This window comes from Chiloscyllium punctatum, chromosome 33 (assembly GCF_047496795.1).
Source record: "Chiloscyllium punctatum isolate Juve2018m chromosome 33, sChiPun1.3, whole genome shotgun sequence".
NCBI classification, from domain to species: domain Eukaryota; kingdom Metazoa; phylum Chordata; class Chondrichthyes; order Orectolobiformes; family Hemiscylliidae; genus Chiloscyllium; species Chiloscyllium punctatum.
Window position 1 is genome coordinate 20127629 of NC_092771.1, and position 14002 is coordinate 20141630.

General features: G+C 42.8%; 1 protein-coding gene across 1 annotated transcript in view; it reads right to left on the reverse strand.

The window, feature by feature from the left end:
• Positions 1-867: 867 nt before the first annotated feature.
• LOC140458471 (RNA-binding protein with multiple splicing 2) overlaps positions 868-14002 on the reverse strand; it is a 112748-nt gene continuing 99613 nt past the window's right edge. Inside the window, exons 7-8 of the mRNA XM_072553098.1 lie at positions 5033-5102; positions 868-1909 (exon numbers count right to left, since the gene is read on the reverse strand). Of these exons, the coding sequence (XP_072409199.1) occupies positions 5040-5102 (63 nt within the window). The 3' untranslated portion in view covers positions 868-1909; positions 5033-5039. The remainder of the gene's footprint in view (positions 1910-5032; positions 5103-14002) is intronic.

Here is a 14002-nt window from a genome sequence, read left to right on the forward strand (position 1 = left end):
ACAACTTAGCCCAGAAACCAAGAATATAGTGTTTAGACAAATTTAAACAGTTCATATCAACTTCGAAATAATGTCCCAACAGTTGTATTAAATATTGCATTAGAAAGCATCAGCTTTCATCACTGACAGTTGAATTACCGCGCATTTAACAGGTTTTAAAAAGGACAATGCACGGTACACTAAGCATTTCAAATCCTTCACATCAACTCGAAGCCCATCGTCCTGCCCAGAATCGGTCATTACATATCAGCAAGAAAGGGGTTTGTGCATAATGCACAACTGAAGGGGAGTGTGGATGGGTAGCAGAATTCTAGGGTCTGGACACATGTACACACAGTCAGAATCACCTCACAGCAAGTCAGAGCAAGACAGGAATGAATAGGAACCTTTGAAAATGAAAAGCAATGAGGAAAATTAACACTAAACATTACAGGTCCACGTTCTTGCTTTGGAGTATAAATTTATGGCATTTACAAAACCCAAAAGATACAAGTGCATAGTTCTTGCACCATCTTAGACTTGGAATTATAATGAGCAATGAACCCAGTGAATCAATTGCATTCATTCACTTCCTCTGGAGAGAGGAAATGTTACACAGCTGAGTGGATTATCAGAGGATCCCATACAAGTTTAAAATATTGCACAAATGTTTGCAACTGACTCATCCACAGGCATCAATGGACATGGTCCATTCTACCACACCAAAAAGTTACAGTAGCGTCACCAGTCAGTTTCCGTATTTAAAGTAGTTGATGATCACACCACAGGAACAGCATGAGGATCGCAAAAATCAGGCTCTAAAATTTGTACAAGAAATCTGCAGCTTCACGGAACCTTGGAGAATCATACACAACTGCAAAAGCAAGCTATTGAACATTCTGTCTTTTATAATCCAGTTTCACATTCTAGAAGGATCAGCAACTTACATCTCAAATCTTGCAGTCCTTGTACAAGCAAAAACAACCACACTCTTAATACTTTAAGTACTTAACACCAAGCAAAGTAAGCAAAAAAAAAATACAATTGCACCTTTTCTTAAACTACCATATGGGCTTATAATCAGCATTTCCAAAACACAACTGAACTAACATTAAGTTATAATACAGATTACAATTTTAATTGCACAAAAATCCTTGATGCATAAATATTCTTCATTACACCAGTACAAAAATACTTGTACTCAATATCGTTCAAAATACTTTTAACAGGAACAGCTGATATTTGGCAAGACTGGTTTTCTCCAGAAGAGACAAGTTAACAAGCCAAGGGCACTAAACAAAACCAAAAAAAAAGGCTGTGGCAACTTCAAAAGTAAACTGGTGGACATCCTGAAACGGTCAGCTGGAAAATCCCTCCAAATGGCAAGAGGCTCTGGATGATGATAGCTTCCCCTCAAAACAGCACTGCCAGCTGGGAACTGTTAAGTTTACTTTGCCGGACCATCCTCACAAAATAGGCAACCCAGGTCTATAGAGGGGAAAGAAAAGGGGGAACGGGGCAAAACAAAAAGGTCAAATACAAAGACCCGATGTGTGCATTCACAAAATAAGATGTACAAAAAGAAAATACATTAGATGTGGTGTGCCATTGCCAATGTACTTCACAATTCCAATGTCAACCTTTAACCTTGCAGCTTCACAGCAGGGGTGCCATTTTCTTGTTGGTCCTTGCATCAGATGGATCTGACTGCCAGGTTATAGGTCCTCCCATGTGGGGGGAAAAAAAAAGTGTTCACCAGTAAAGTTCTTAAATCCACAGTCCTTAGTGATCACGCCACCCCCTCCAAGTTGAGTGGAAATGAGCCAATTATCCAAAATACCCTTCAGTAAACTCCAACCTGAAAACAAAAATCCAGTCTGTTCTTGCGCATCACTCCATGGAGAAATCTGAATTGTTGGAGAAGGGCAGTCTGGAAAGAGGAAGACAAACCCATTTTAAAAATCACTTGGCAACATGCTCAGCTCTGCAAAACATTTCCAAGCTAAATATTTGCCCCACAGTTGTTGCACATGTTTCTGGGGTCTACAACATCCCCCACAAGAATCAAAGAGTTGCAAATATGTAGTCACTTCCATCTCAGGTCTTTGGTGGGAGGGGGGGGGGGAAAGATGGGGAAAGAGGGGAGAAGCAAATTGTCTTCAGAGGGCATCACAGGTTTTTGCAATCCAAAAGGCTCAGGCTGATGTTCTGGACACCCAAGTTCAAGTCCAACCATGGCTGATGGTGGAACTTACACCAGTAAAACAAAAAACAATCTGGAGTCAAAAGCTAGCCTAAAATGGTGTAAAGACCCATCTGGTTTACTAATGTTCTTTAGCAAATTAAAAGCTGGTTTGGCCTATATGTAACTCCAGACCCATAACAGTGTGTTGACTCCACCCTCTAGGCAATTAGGGGTGGACAGTAGTGTTGGCCTAGCCTGCAACACCCACAACCTGTGAACAGAAAATAAAAAATACTGGGTCAAAATCCTGCAAGAGCCTATCTAACTGAGTGGACACCTTTAATCACTAGAGTCCAAATGGCTCAAAAACAACACAGCTCAACACCACCTTCTCAACTAAACACGGGCAATAAGTGGCAATGCCCACACCTTCACAACACCTCTAGATGGGGACGTGAACAGGGAGGGTTTAAGAGGCCAAATGCTGGCAAACTGGACTGGATTAATTTAGGATATCTGGTTGGCATGGACGAGTTGGGCAGAAGACTCATTCCATGCTGTATGAGTCACAATTAGAGTGATGCTGGAAAAGCACACCTCATTCCTGATGAAGGGCTTTTGCCCGAAATGTTGATTTTCCTGCTCCTCAGATACTGCCTGACCTGCTGTGCTTTTCCAGCACCACTCTAATCTAGACTAATCTCCAGCATCCGCAGTACCCACTTCCACCGCCATGCTGGAGGACTCTAAATAGCAAGAAATAAAATCCTATTAAGCTACTGGCAAGGAGGAGGAGAAAGTGAGGACTGCAGATCAGAATCAAGATCAAAGCACAGCCGAGGTCAGGCAGCATCGGAGAAACAGGAGAATCAGTGCTTCTGGCATAGTCCCTTCACCAGGAAACAGAGGAATGTCAATGCTCCTGCTCCTCTGATGCTGTCCAACCTGCTGTGCTTTTCCATCACCGCACAGCCAACTCTAAATTACCAGCAAGCTAAGTTACTGGCAACAGTATGACGAACTGAGGCACCACACTTTAGGAATTTAAAAAAAAAGTGGTGCAGTGGAGATTTATTGGGATAGCTCAAGAAATAAGAAACTTGGGATTCCTGGAACTATAATGTACCATTCCTCTACTGTCACCACTCAAACACCCTTCTGAACACCACAATGTATCTACACAACAGACTGCTGGGGCTCAAAAAAAGGTAGCTGCTCATCTCTACCTTCCCCAGGGCAAGGATGAACAGCCAGTCAATACTGGGCCTAGCCAGCAACACCCACATCCTGTGGATAGATAAATATTTATGTCGCGAGATCGGAGAAGCTGGGGCATGTCCTCCTCAGAGGAGTGAGATTTTCAGATATGCCAAAGCAATTTGCTAGAGTAGATAAGAAATTTCATGCTAGGAAGGTCAGTAACCATGGATTTAAAGTAACTGGCAGAACAACAGAAGTGAAAGCTGGATTTTTTTTAAAAAAAGTAAAAACAAATGTTGGTGGTTACAATTCATTGCCTGTCAGGGTTCTTGAAGCAGATGCAGTCAACTTTCAAACAATTTGTTGGGGGGGGGGGGGGGGAAAAGAGAAGAAAAGGGAGGAGAGAAAAGAGGGACTGGATAGAGACAAATTTACAGGACAGTTAGGAAAGGGACTAAAAATTGAGCGAGAGCGAGAGCATGTCTAGACGGCCTACTATTAGTACAGCTTGAAATTAATTCCAGAGTACATAACATTACACAAAACATGACTTGGACAAATTTCAGGAGGACTTTGTTGAGAATTATTTCCGGAACCTTTTTGTACACAACTTTTTTGTAATGTTGGAGGAATATTCTAATTCCCAAATCAGAGGCCAAATTTCCTTAGTGTTTTCTTTACAAAAACCTATTGTTCTTCGGAGGTAGGTGTGACTAACAAGGTTAGCATTTATGCCCTTCCTTAATTGCGCTTGAACATTAGGGCTTTCTAGGTCACTCCAGGAGGGTCAGTAAGAGCCAAAGTAACGCAAGCAACACTGAAGTGAAGGGGGGTGCCGGGGGTGGGGTGGTGGGAGGTGGTGGTCAGGACAAAGGATATTGGTTAGGCCACTATTGGAATACTGCATTCAAGTCTGGTCTCCCTGCTTTAGGAAACATGTTGCAAAACTTGAAAAGATGCAGACAAGATTTACAATGATGTTGGCTAGGGTTAGAGGGTTTGTGCTAGGGGGAAAAGAGGCTGAATAGGCTGGGGCTGTTTTCCCTGGATCATCAGAGGCTGAGGGGTGACCTTGCCCATAACATCATGAGGGGCATGGATAGGGTAAATAGCCAAGCTCTCCCCTCCCTCCCTCCCTCCCCCCAGGATAGGGGAATCCAAAACCAGAGGTCATGGGTTGAAGATGAGGGAAAAGATTTAAAAAAGGGACCCAAGGGGCAACTTTTCTAACCCCACAGTGTGGTGTATGGAATGAGCTGCCAGAGGAAGTAGTGGAGGCTGGTACAAATACAACATGTAAAAAGGCATCTGGATGGGTATATGATTAAGGGGGGTGGGGGGGTTTAAAAGGGATATGGGCCAAGTGCTGGCAAAATGGACTAGATTAATACAGGATATCCAGTTGATATGGACGAGGTGGACAGAAGGATCCGTTTGTGCTGTATAACTATCACCCAATAAATGGACTTGATAAATTCAACTACAATTAAGGACCAAGAATGCAATGTGGAGTTTGAACTAGGATTGTCAATACCAAACAGGGAATTAAGACATTTCTACACAAACTTTGAAGTAAATTTTAATAATGAACAGAAAGAGAAAGACAAATAAAAAGGGGAAGGCAATATCAGCCCGAGCAATGCTGATTACCATCCAAAAGGTACTTACTAAATACTTAACAAAACTGACGAGATTTCCATCCTTGTGGAGATGCTTCAGATGGAGGATACCAGCGCATCTGGAGGTGAAGGACAAAAAAAAATTCATTGTAATTACAAAGTCAAATTTGGAGTAGATGACAACTCCAGGAGGAAAGTTCTCCTTTCAATGCACAAATTAAAAGGCATTCTGTATTTCTGATCACAGCAATTCACGGCCATCCGAAGTCACCATTTTAACTTAAGGTTGAATCAAAGCATTGCTCAGATTTGGAATAGCAAGTCAGTTGTGGGTACCATAGGGTTATTCAAAGTCTACTGTATGCTGGTGCTAAAGTCAGCAAGACAGACACTTTATCTGCAGAACGTCAAGAGCCATCCTGGTGTGGGAAAAAAACAAGTTCGCTGGTTTGGCAACCAAGGCTCAGTTTAGTTTGCTTTTTTGACATCGTGGAAAACTTTAAATAACAAAACCACCAAGCCTCCAGTGGTAATGTTAAATAAACGGAGAGAACAAAGTTTGGGGGAAGATTTGTAGCTCGGGTGCTCGTTGTTGTAGTTCTGTTTGCTGAGCTGGGAATGTGTGTTGTAGACGTTTTGTCCCCTGCCTAGGTGACATCCTCAGTGCTTGGGAGCCTCCTGTGAAGCTTGTGATGTTTCCTCCGGCATTTATAGTGGTTTGAATCTGCTGCTTTCGGTTGTCAGTTCCAGCTGTCTGCTGCAGTGGCTGGTATATTGGGTCCAGGTCGATGTGCTTATTGATTGAATTCATGGATGAGTGCCATGCCTCTAGGAATTTCCTGGCTGTTCGGTTTGGCTTGTCCTATAATAGTAGTGTTGTCCTGTAATAGCGAACACTGGCTGCTAACATCGCACACCTTAAAAGCTATTGCTAGATCCAGGTAACTGCTGCTGATTCAGATCTTGGAGGCATTGGAAAATCACTGGTTAACTTTAAAAAAGTCCCACAATACATCAAACTACAAGCATGTAGCTTGCTTTGGAAACAAGCTGATCAACGCATACTAGACCAGTGCCTATATAGCTTCCGCTGAAACTGTTGACATTTTATCCATCCCTATTACATTTGATCCACATTCAAAATTAACCAGCAATCTCTAGATTAGCACATAAATCATTGAACAGAATGGTTTAGATGTTGCAGCCAACTTGGCACTCAAGTTTTTAAACAAAAATGCTAAAAAGGGAGACCGGAGTGGGACTAATGCCTCAATGTGAGGGTGTTCCCACAATTGCTCCTCTTGAATTCAAGTCAACTCAAAAAAACTATAAAGCCACCCGCCTATACTGGAGGGCCAAGATCTGGTTTGCTACAGTCTCTACAATAAATTATGGGTTTTTTTTAAGCTTTTAAAAACCAAAAGGGACAACAAATTCCTGTCCCTGGGACAAGTTGAAAGCAGCATGGGCTCTCAGTACACCAAAGTTGGATAAATATTTGAAACAAGTTGGACTCCAGCTGCCCACAAGTATGCAAGAGTGAGAGAAAACAGTCACATTTAATGTAATCCAAACTCCACAGTTATGTATATTATACCACAAAACCTTCACATTAACAACAAACAGGATGCTCAACACTTAAGACAACCTCAAAAGTTAGAGGGGGACAATCCAAAAGAACCAGGCTTTGGAAATTTGCTTTAGACGCCCAAAGTAACAAGCTGGAGTTCGTGCTGCAGGAGCTTTCTAGTTTGAACTTAGTCAAGAACATTCACTCAGCAGGAGGTTAGGTCTCCTGCTCCATACCAGCCCTCCAATCATGTGACCTGACATGTGATCATGATGCAAACTCCTGACGCCAATCCCGTTACCCTACACCCAATACTGTACACCAGGTTCTATATTGGGCCACATTGGGTCATGTCAGTAACAGTGATAGATTCAGCATTAACTGCTATGGAGTAGCAGGGCTCAAACCATCAGTGATCAATCTAATGCTGCAGTGCTCAAGAACCCTACTGCTTCAAGTTCTGGGGAGAATATGGGATAATTTCTCACTAATTCCCAAATTAAAAAAATTTCAGAAGTACACAGAGGCCTCTGCATTATTATTCATGAATAATAATGCATGACCATTTTGTCTTTAAAAGTTAAAAATTGATTATTTTAACATGAAATCTCAATCTTTCAAAAAAATCTGACTTTAAAATGCATGATATAGACCACTATTTCTAATTGAAATTGTACTTAATTTTTATAACCTTTCCTGGTTTGAGGCATACCAACTGGCAGCCCCGCCAATGGAATTTCCACTGCTTTTGCCCAATTTATGCCCTTGCCATAGGGAAACCACCCACAGGGCAGCATGGTGGCTCAGTGGTTAGCACTGCTGCCTCAGCATCAGGGTCCCAGGTTCAATTCCAGCCTCCAGCGACTGTCTATGTGGAGTTTGCACATTCTCAGTGTCTGCATGGGTTTCCTCTGGGTGCTCTGGTATCCTGCACCAGCTCAGACATGTACAGGTCAGGTGAATTGGCCATGCTAGGCGAATTAATTAGGGGTAAATACAGGTTAGGAGAATGGGTGTGGGTGGGTTACTCTTTAGACAGCTGGTGTGGACTTGTTGGGCCAAAAAGGGCCCGTTTCCATACTGTAGGGAATCTAAATCTAACAACCTTGGCCATCAGAATCGAGACAGGTTAGCCCACAGATCTGCCTGAAGTCAATGATGCTTGCTTTGTCCAGTATACTGTCACATTACAGTATATTAGACAATCAAGGGCAGCAAGCAGAAAACATGGATTTGAAGCTGAAAATCAGCCACAATTTCAATGGAAAGGCAGAGTGGGGTCAAGGGGCCTTATAAATTACGACAGCTTTTTTCTTCCTGATGTTTCATGAAACAACAGGGAAGGTAATCAGACTAAAATCTTTCCCCTCAACTTGGTGGAGCATCAATGTGTTGAAATGCCGCAGGGATGCAAAACTGGACAACACAGACATTGGCAAACCATTGATATGAAAAGTATTGATGTTCATAAGGTTAAAATATTCCAAGCTGATGGAAAAGTTGCCTTAAGGTAAACTAGCTTCAAACAAACATCCATGTTTTTCATTTTGATGTGGTAAAATCAGAACTCAAATGTATGAGGTCAGAGGATAGATGAGACACCACAATACTCTAGGTAATCCCGAAAATCAACTTGTTCAGAGATGTCATTATACATCTGTAGAGCACGTGAGATGTGAATATTGATCTCCTGGCTCAGAGTTAAGGACACTACCACTGCACTGCAGACCAGGATGTGGATACAGTTAACCAGATAGCATGCCCACCTGTGCAGCAGGCAGGCAGTGAACACTGACCACCTAGCTCAAAGAGAAGGACACTACCATTTCATCACAACACCCCTCCATCCACTGAGATAGTGAGCTGCACTTAATGAGGATCATATGAAAAACGATCAAATTCCAGACCAGAAGAGCTCTGATGGCTATGGGAAATACAGGAATGTCACCAATTTGTCCAGACACCAACCCAAAATCCTGAATGTAAAAGGATATGGTGGGGCTGGAGTGGGAGAAATGTTTTGATGAATGGAAAATTCAAAATAAGTCAAATGTGGAAATCACTTCTCCAAAATTCATTGCACCCATTTCAGGCTATTAGTTGCGAAAGGTGTGTTATTCTACAAAGTGACCTTAAGTGATCACATGGGAGGCTTAATTACTTTCCAAAATGACCAATGGGTTTAGCAACACAAATGAAAGAGACAGGTGTTGGGGGGGTGGGGGAGAAGAGGGCGCAGCTTTGATTCAAAGCAATCAAATTTCAATATGTGCGACAGGCATCATCTGCATTTTGGCCATAAAGAAGCAGGGATGTTAAACAAATTTTTAACATGTGTCAAGCTTTGATGACTGAACCTTTACTGGATATTCCTATATTGATTGCAGTGCCGTCACCCAGGCACTCACTCCACAATGTTGGCTGCTCCCAAATTAACATGGTGGGAAGCTGGTGAAGTGATTGCTGGGCCCCTTGCTGAAATATTTCTATCACTGATAGTCACAGGTGAGGTGCCAGAAGACTGGAGGGTGGCAAACGTAGTGCCACTGTTTAAGAAAGGCGGTAGATACAAGCCAGGGAACTATAGACTGGTAAGCCTGATATCAGTGATGGGCAAGTTGTTGGAGAGAGTCCCGAGGGACAGGATGTACACTTATTTGGAAAGGCAAGGACTGATTAGGGATAGTCAGCACAGCTTAGTGAGACATTTCCCATGCACAAACTTGATTGAGTTTTTTTTTTAAAAAGTAACAAAGGAGTGATGAGGGCAGAGCAATGGATGTGATCTATATGGACTTCAGTAAGGCATTCAACAAGGTTCCCCATGGGAGACTGATTAGCAAGGTTTGATCTCATGGAAGACAGAGAAATAGCCATTTGGATACAGAACTGGCTCAAAATGTAGAAGACAGAGGGTGTTGGTGGTGGAGGGTCATTTTTCAGACTGGAGGCCTGTGACCAGCGGTGTGTCACAAGGATCGGTGCTGGGCCCTCTACTTTTCGTCATTTATATAAAACAATTTGGATGTGAACACAGGAGGTATAGATAGCGAGTTTGCTGATGACACCAAAATTGGAGGTGTAGTGGACAGCAAAGGAGGTTACCTCTGATAACAACGGGATCTTCATCAGATGGGCCAATAGGCTGAGTGGTGGCAGATGGAGTTTAATTCAGATAAATGAGAGGTGCTGCATTTTGGGAAAGCAAATCTTAGCAGGACTCGTACACTTAAATGGTAAGGTCCTAGGGAGTGTTGCTGAACAAAGACCTTGGAGTGCAGGTTCATAGTTCCTTGAAAGTAGAGTCACAGGTAGATAGGATAGTGAAGGAGTTTGGTATGCTTTCCTTTATTGGTCAGAATATGGAGTACAGGAGTTGGGAGGTTATGTTGGGCTGTATAGGACACTGATTAGGCCACTGTTGGAATATTGCATGCAATTCTGGTCTCATTCCTATCGGAAGGACGTTGTTAAACTTGAAAAGGTTCAGAAAAGATTTACAAGGATGTTGCCAGGGTTGGAGGATTTGAGCCATAGGGAGAGGTTGAACAGGCTGGGGCTGTTTTCCCTGGAGTGTCGGAGGCTGAGGGGTGACCTTATAGAGATTTATAAAATCATGAGGGGAATGGATAGGCTAAATAGAGGAAGTCTTCTCCCTAGGGTAGGGGAGTCCAGAACTAGAGGTTTAAGGCGAGAGGGAAAAGATGTAAAAAGGGACTTACAGGGCAACTTTTTCACTCGGAGGGTGGTGAGTGTATGGAATGAGCTGCCAGACGAAGTGGTGGAGGCTCGTACAATTATGGCATTCAAAAAAGGCATCTGGATGGGTATATGAATTGGAAGGCTTGAGGGATATGGGTCAAGCACTGGCAAATGGGACTAGATGAGGTTACGACATGTGGTCTGCATGGACGAGTTGGATCAAAGGGTCTGTTTCCGTGCTGTACATCTCTATGATGAAACATTAAACATCTCCAGAGGGGAGATGCAAACTCTATTTAAAAATCTAGATGTCTGAAACTAGAGGGCATAGTTTAAGATGGAGGTAAAGATTCGAAAGGGACCGGAGGGGCAACATTTTCATACAGAGTGGTGCATGTACGGAACAAGCTGCCTGAGAAATAGGAGGCTGATACAGTTACATCATTCAGAAGACATTTAGGTATGTACATGGATAGGAAAGTTTAGAGATATGGCCAAACACAGGAAAATGGGAGTAGTTCACTTTAGGAAACCTGGTCAGCATGGAAATGTTGGGCTGAAGGGCTACAGGACTCCATAACACTGCCTGAAAACGTGGAGGAAAGAATTAATAACTTTCTGAATGGCTCTGGATCTATTAAAAAAAATAGACTATTCATAAAAGGCCAGGGGAACAGCCAGAGTATGGGTCTAATGAGTAGCTTACACGGCAGAGAGTTGATGGGCCAAACTCTCTCATTTCAGTGCTTCATGACTTAAATTTGGGAAGGTTGCATATCTGAAAAAAAACTGAACAAATGAAGGCAGTCACATTCCAAATTGAGAAGTATTGTGGCTTCTGACATCTGAAAACAGTCAAAGAATAAAACTATTTAGCCAAATCATTTTGACAAGTTGTTTCAAGTGACAAGAACTGTATGTTCTGAGGCAGTTTTCCTTGGAAGCAAGGAAAGAGAATGAAAACATGGACGGACGGAGACAATGAAGCGCTGCACTGGAATCTGACTGCAGCTTTGGAAGGGAATTGTATCAGGGAGGAACCACTGATTTCACCCAAAAACCAGAGGAAACACTGCCCCTGGAGGAATTTCAGGAAGTCTGCTACTAGACGCATGTAGATGGAGGCAAAAGACAATTGAGATACTAATTGAACAACTTGGCAAACCTTCAAAATGGTTTCCATCGTAAACAATGAGGGTTCAATAGTTTTGAACGGGGAGAGGATAGATCAGAGTACTTTCTAAATGGTGGAAACAAATTCAGATCCAAAGCAGCTCCATTTGCATACATTAAATAATAATGGACAGGTCCAGAGAAAGGGGGAAGCTAATGCAAAGTTGGCACTCATGTCTAGAGGACTAGAATTCTAGATATAGGAGTCATTCTTCCTCAGGGCAAAGTCCTCATCAGGCCATATTTTGACGAGAGGGTTTAGTTCTGGTTATGGAACAGACCCTGGAGATAGCCTAGACCCTAACGATTACCTTATTTAAAAGACAAGTGTAAAAGGTGCTGTGTTCCCTTAGGTGATTCAATTGGACTAACTACTAGGCTTTAACCAAAACACTACCTAACCCACAGTTTAAAAAATATTGGCACAACTTTAACTCCATTAAAATACCTCATTATTTAACTACTATTCATCAACTGCTCCAATATAGCAGTCCATAAACACCCTTGGCAAATACAGCAAAAATTTAAAAAAAAAGGATTTTCCTCACTTGCTACCTTTTCCACCCCAGGAGAAAGGAAAAGCCAAAAGCATGGATCTCCCAGTGGAGAAAGAACCCCAACTTCAACTGAAAGCCAAACTACCCCCTCCCCTACAGAAGTCAGAGAGACTGACTCCAGCCACTCTTGCTTGTTTTGTCAAAACTTTTAAAACACTCAAAAGCTATTTATTGTGCTTTCACTGGGACAGGCATCTCAGCACCAGATTGAGATCAGTTTTCAAGCAGGACAGAACCAATCCCTCTTCAAAAGGCACACCTCACTCCACCTTGGACACCCCCACATCTGAGAGAGAATGCCCTGGGAGTTGGATAAAGTGCTGCATAGACTTAGCAGAACCAGAGGTGGTTCTCCAGTAAAACAGGGAGGTTTACTTAAACTAGTCTTTGCAGGAAGTTATGGAGTGAGTTGATAAAGATATTTTTTTAAAAAAAGAGAGAATTAATGCAATGCCAAGCAGCAAAATACTTCAGACAATTTTACAGTCTACAACTAGGAGACAACCTTAATATAACCAGCACAACCTTCAGGAATGAATTTTGGAGATACACCATACCATGACTATTACAGAATCGGAGTCAGACCATGGGAAACAGGTCCTTTGACCCAACTCTCCCATGCCAAAACAGATTTCTTGAACTGAATTAATCCCATTTGCCTGCATTTGGCCCATATCCCTTTAAACTTTTCCTATCCATCAGCCTGTCCAAACATCTTCTAAATATTGCAATTGTACCCACCTCTACTACTTTCTCTGGAAGCTTGTTCCGTACATATACCACCCTCTGCGCAAAAAAAAGGTACTCCTTAGGTTCTTTTTCAATCTTTCCCCTCTCACCTTAAACCTATACCCTCTAGTTTTGGGCTCTATCCTGGGGAACAGGAAAAGGGACTTTGGCTATTCACCTTATCTATGCCCCTCACGATTTTATCAAACTCTAAAGGTCACTCCTCAGCCTCTTACTCTCCAGGGGGGAAAAAAAAAGTCCCAGCTTATACAGCTTACAACTCAAACCTTCCTGTTCCAGTTACACCCTCAAATCTTTTTTGCGCCCTCTCCAGTTTAACAACATCCTTCCAATAGCAGAGCAGCCAGAATTGTAAGCAGGGCTCCAAACTGGTTTTACCAGTGTCTTGTACAACTGTAACATGTCGTTCCCAAATCCTGTAACTTTTTAAAATTAGATTCCCTACGGCATGGAACAGACCCACCCACCCTCCAAAGCGCCACCCACTCAGACTCATTCCCCGATCTTATATTTACCGCTGACTAATGCGCCTAACATTATGGGCAAGTTAGCATGGCCAATTCACCTGACCTGCACATCTTTGGATTGTGGGAGGAAACCCACACAGACACTGGGAAAATGTGCAAACTCCACACAGACGGTTGCCAGAGGCAGGAATCAAACCCGGGTCCCTGGCGGTGAGGGAGCAGTGCTAACCATTGAGCCACCGTGCCACCCCAACTTAATGCTTTGACCAATGAAGGCAAGTGTGCCAAATGCATTCCTGCCTACCTGTGACACCACTTTCAAGGAACTATGTACTCTCATCCAGAGGGGTGTCTCTTCTGAGAACACTCCCCATGGCCCTACCATTACTGTGCAAGTCCTGCCTTGTCTTGTTTTAACAAGATGCAACACCTCACATTTATCTGCATTAAACTCCATCTGCCATTCCTCAGCCCACTGGCAAAGTTAATCAAGATCCCATTATACTGTTGGATAACAGTAGTTTATCCACTATACCACCAATTTTGGTGCCATCTGCAAACTTATACACCATGCCTCCTACATTCTCATTCAAATGAGTTTAAAGTGGACCCAGCTTTGTGGCGCACTGCTGGTCACAGGCCTGTAGCCTGAAAAACAACTCTCCACCACAATTGAAGATGTTCATTCTAAACCGAAGGGATGGGTGGCATGTGATTGGAATTTGAGTCGATGGATCAGGCTGTAATGGTACAGGCTTAAACAGACTAAATGACCTGTTCATCTCCAGGTAAAGCAGTCT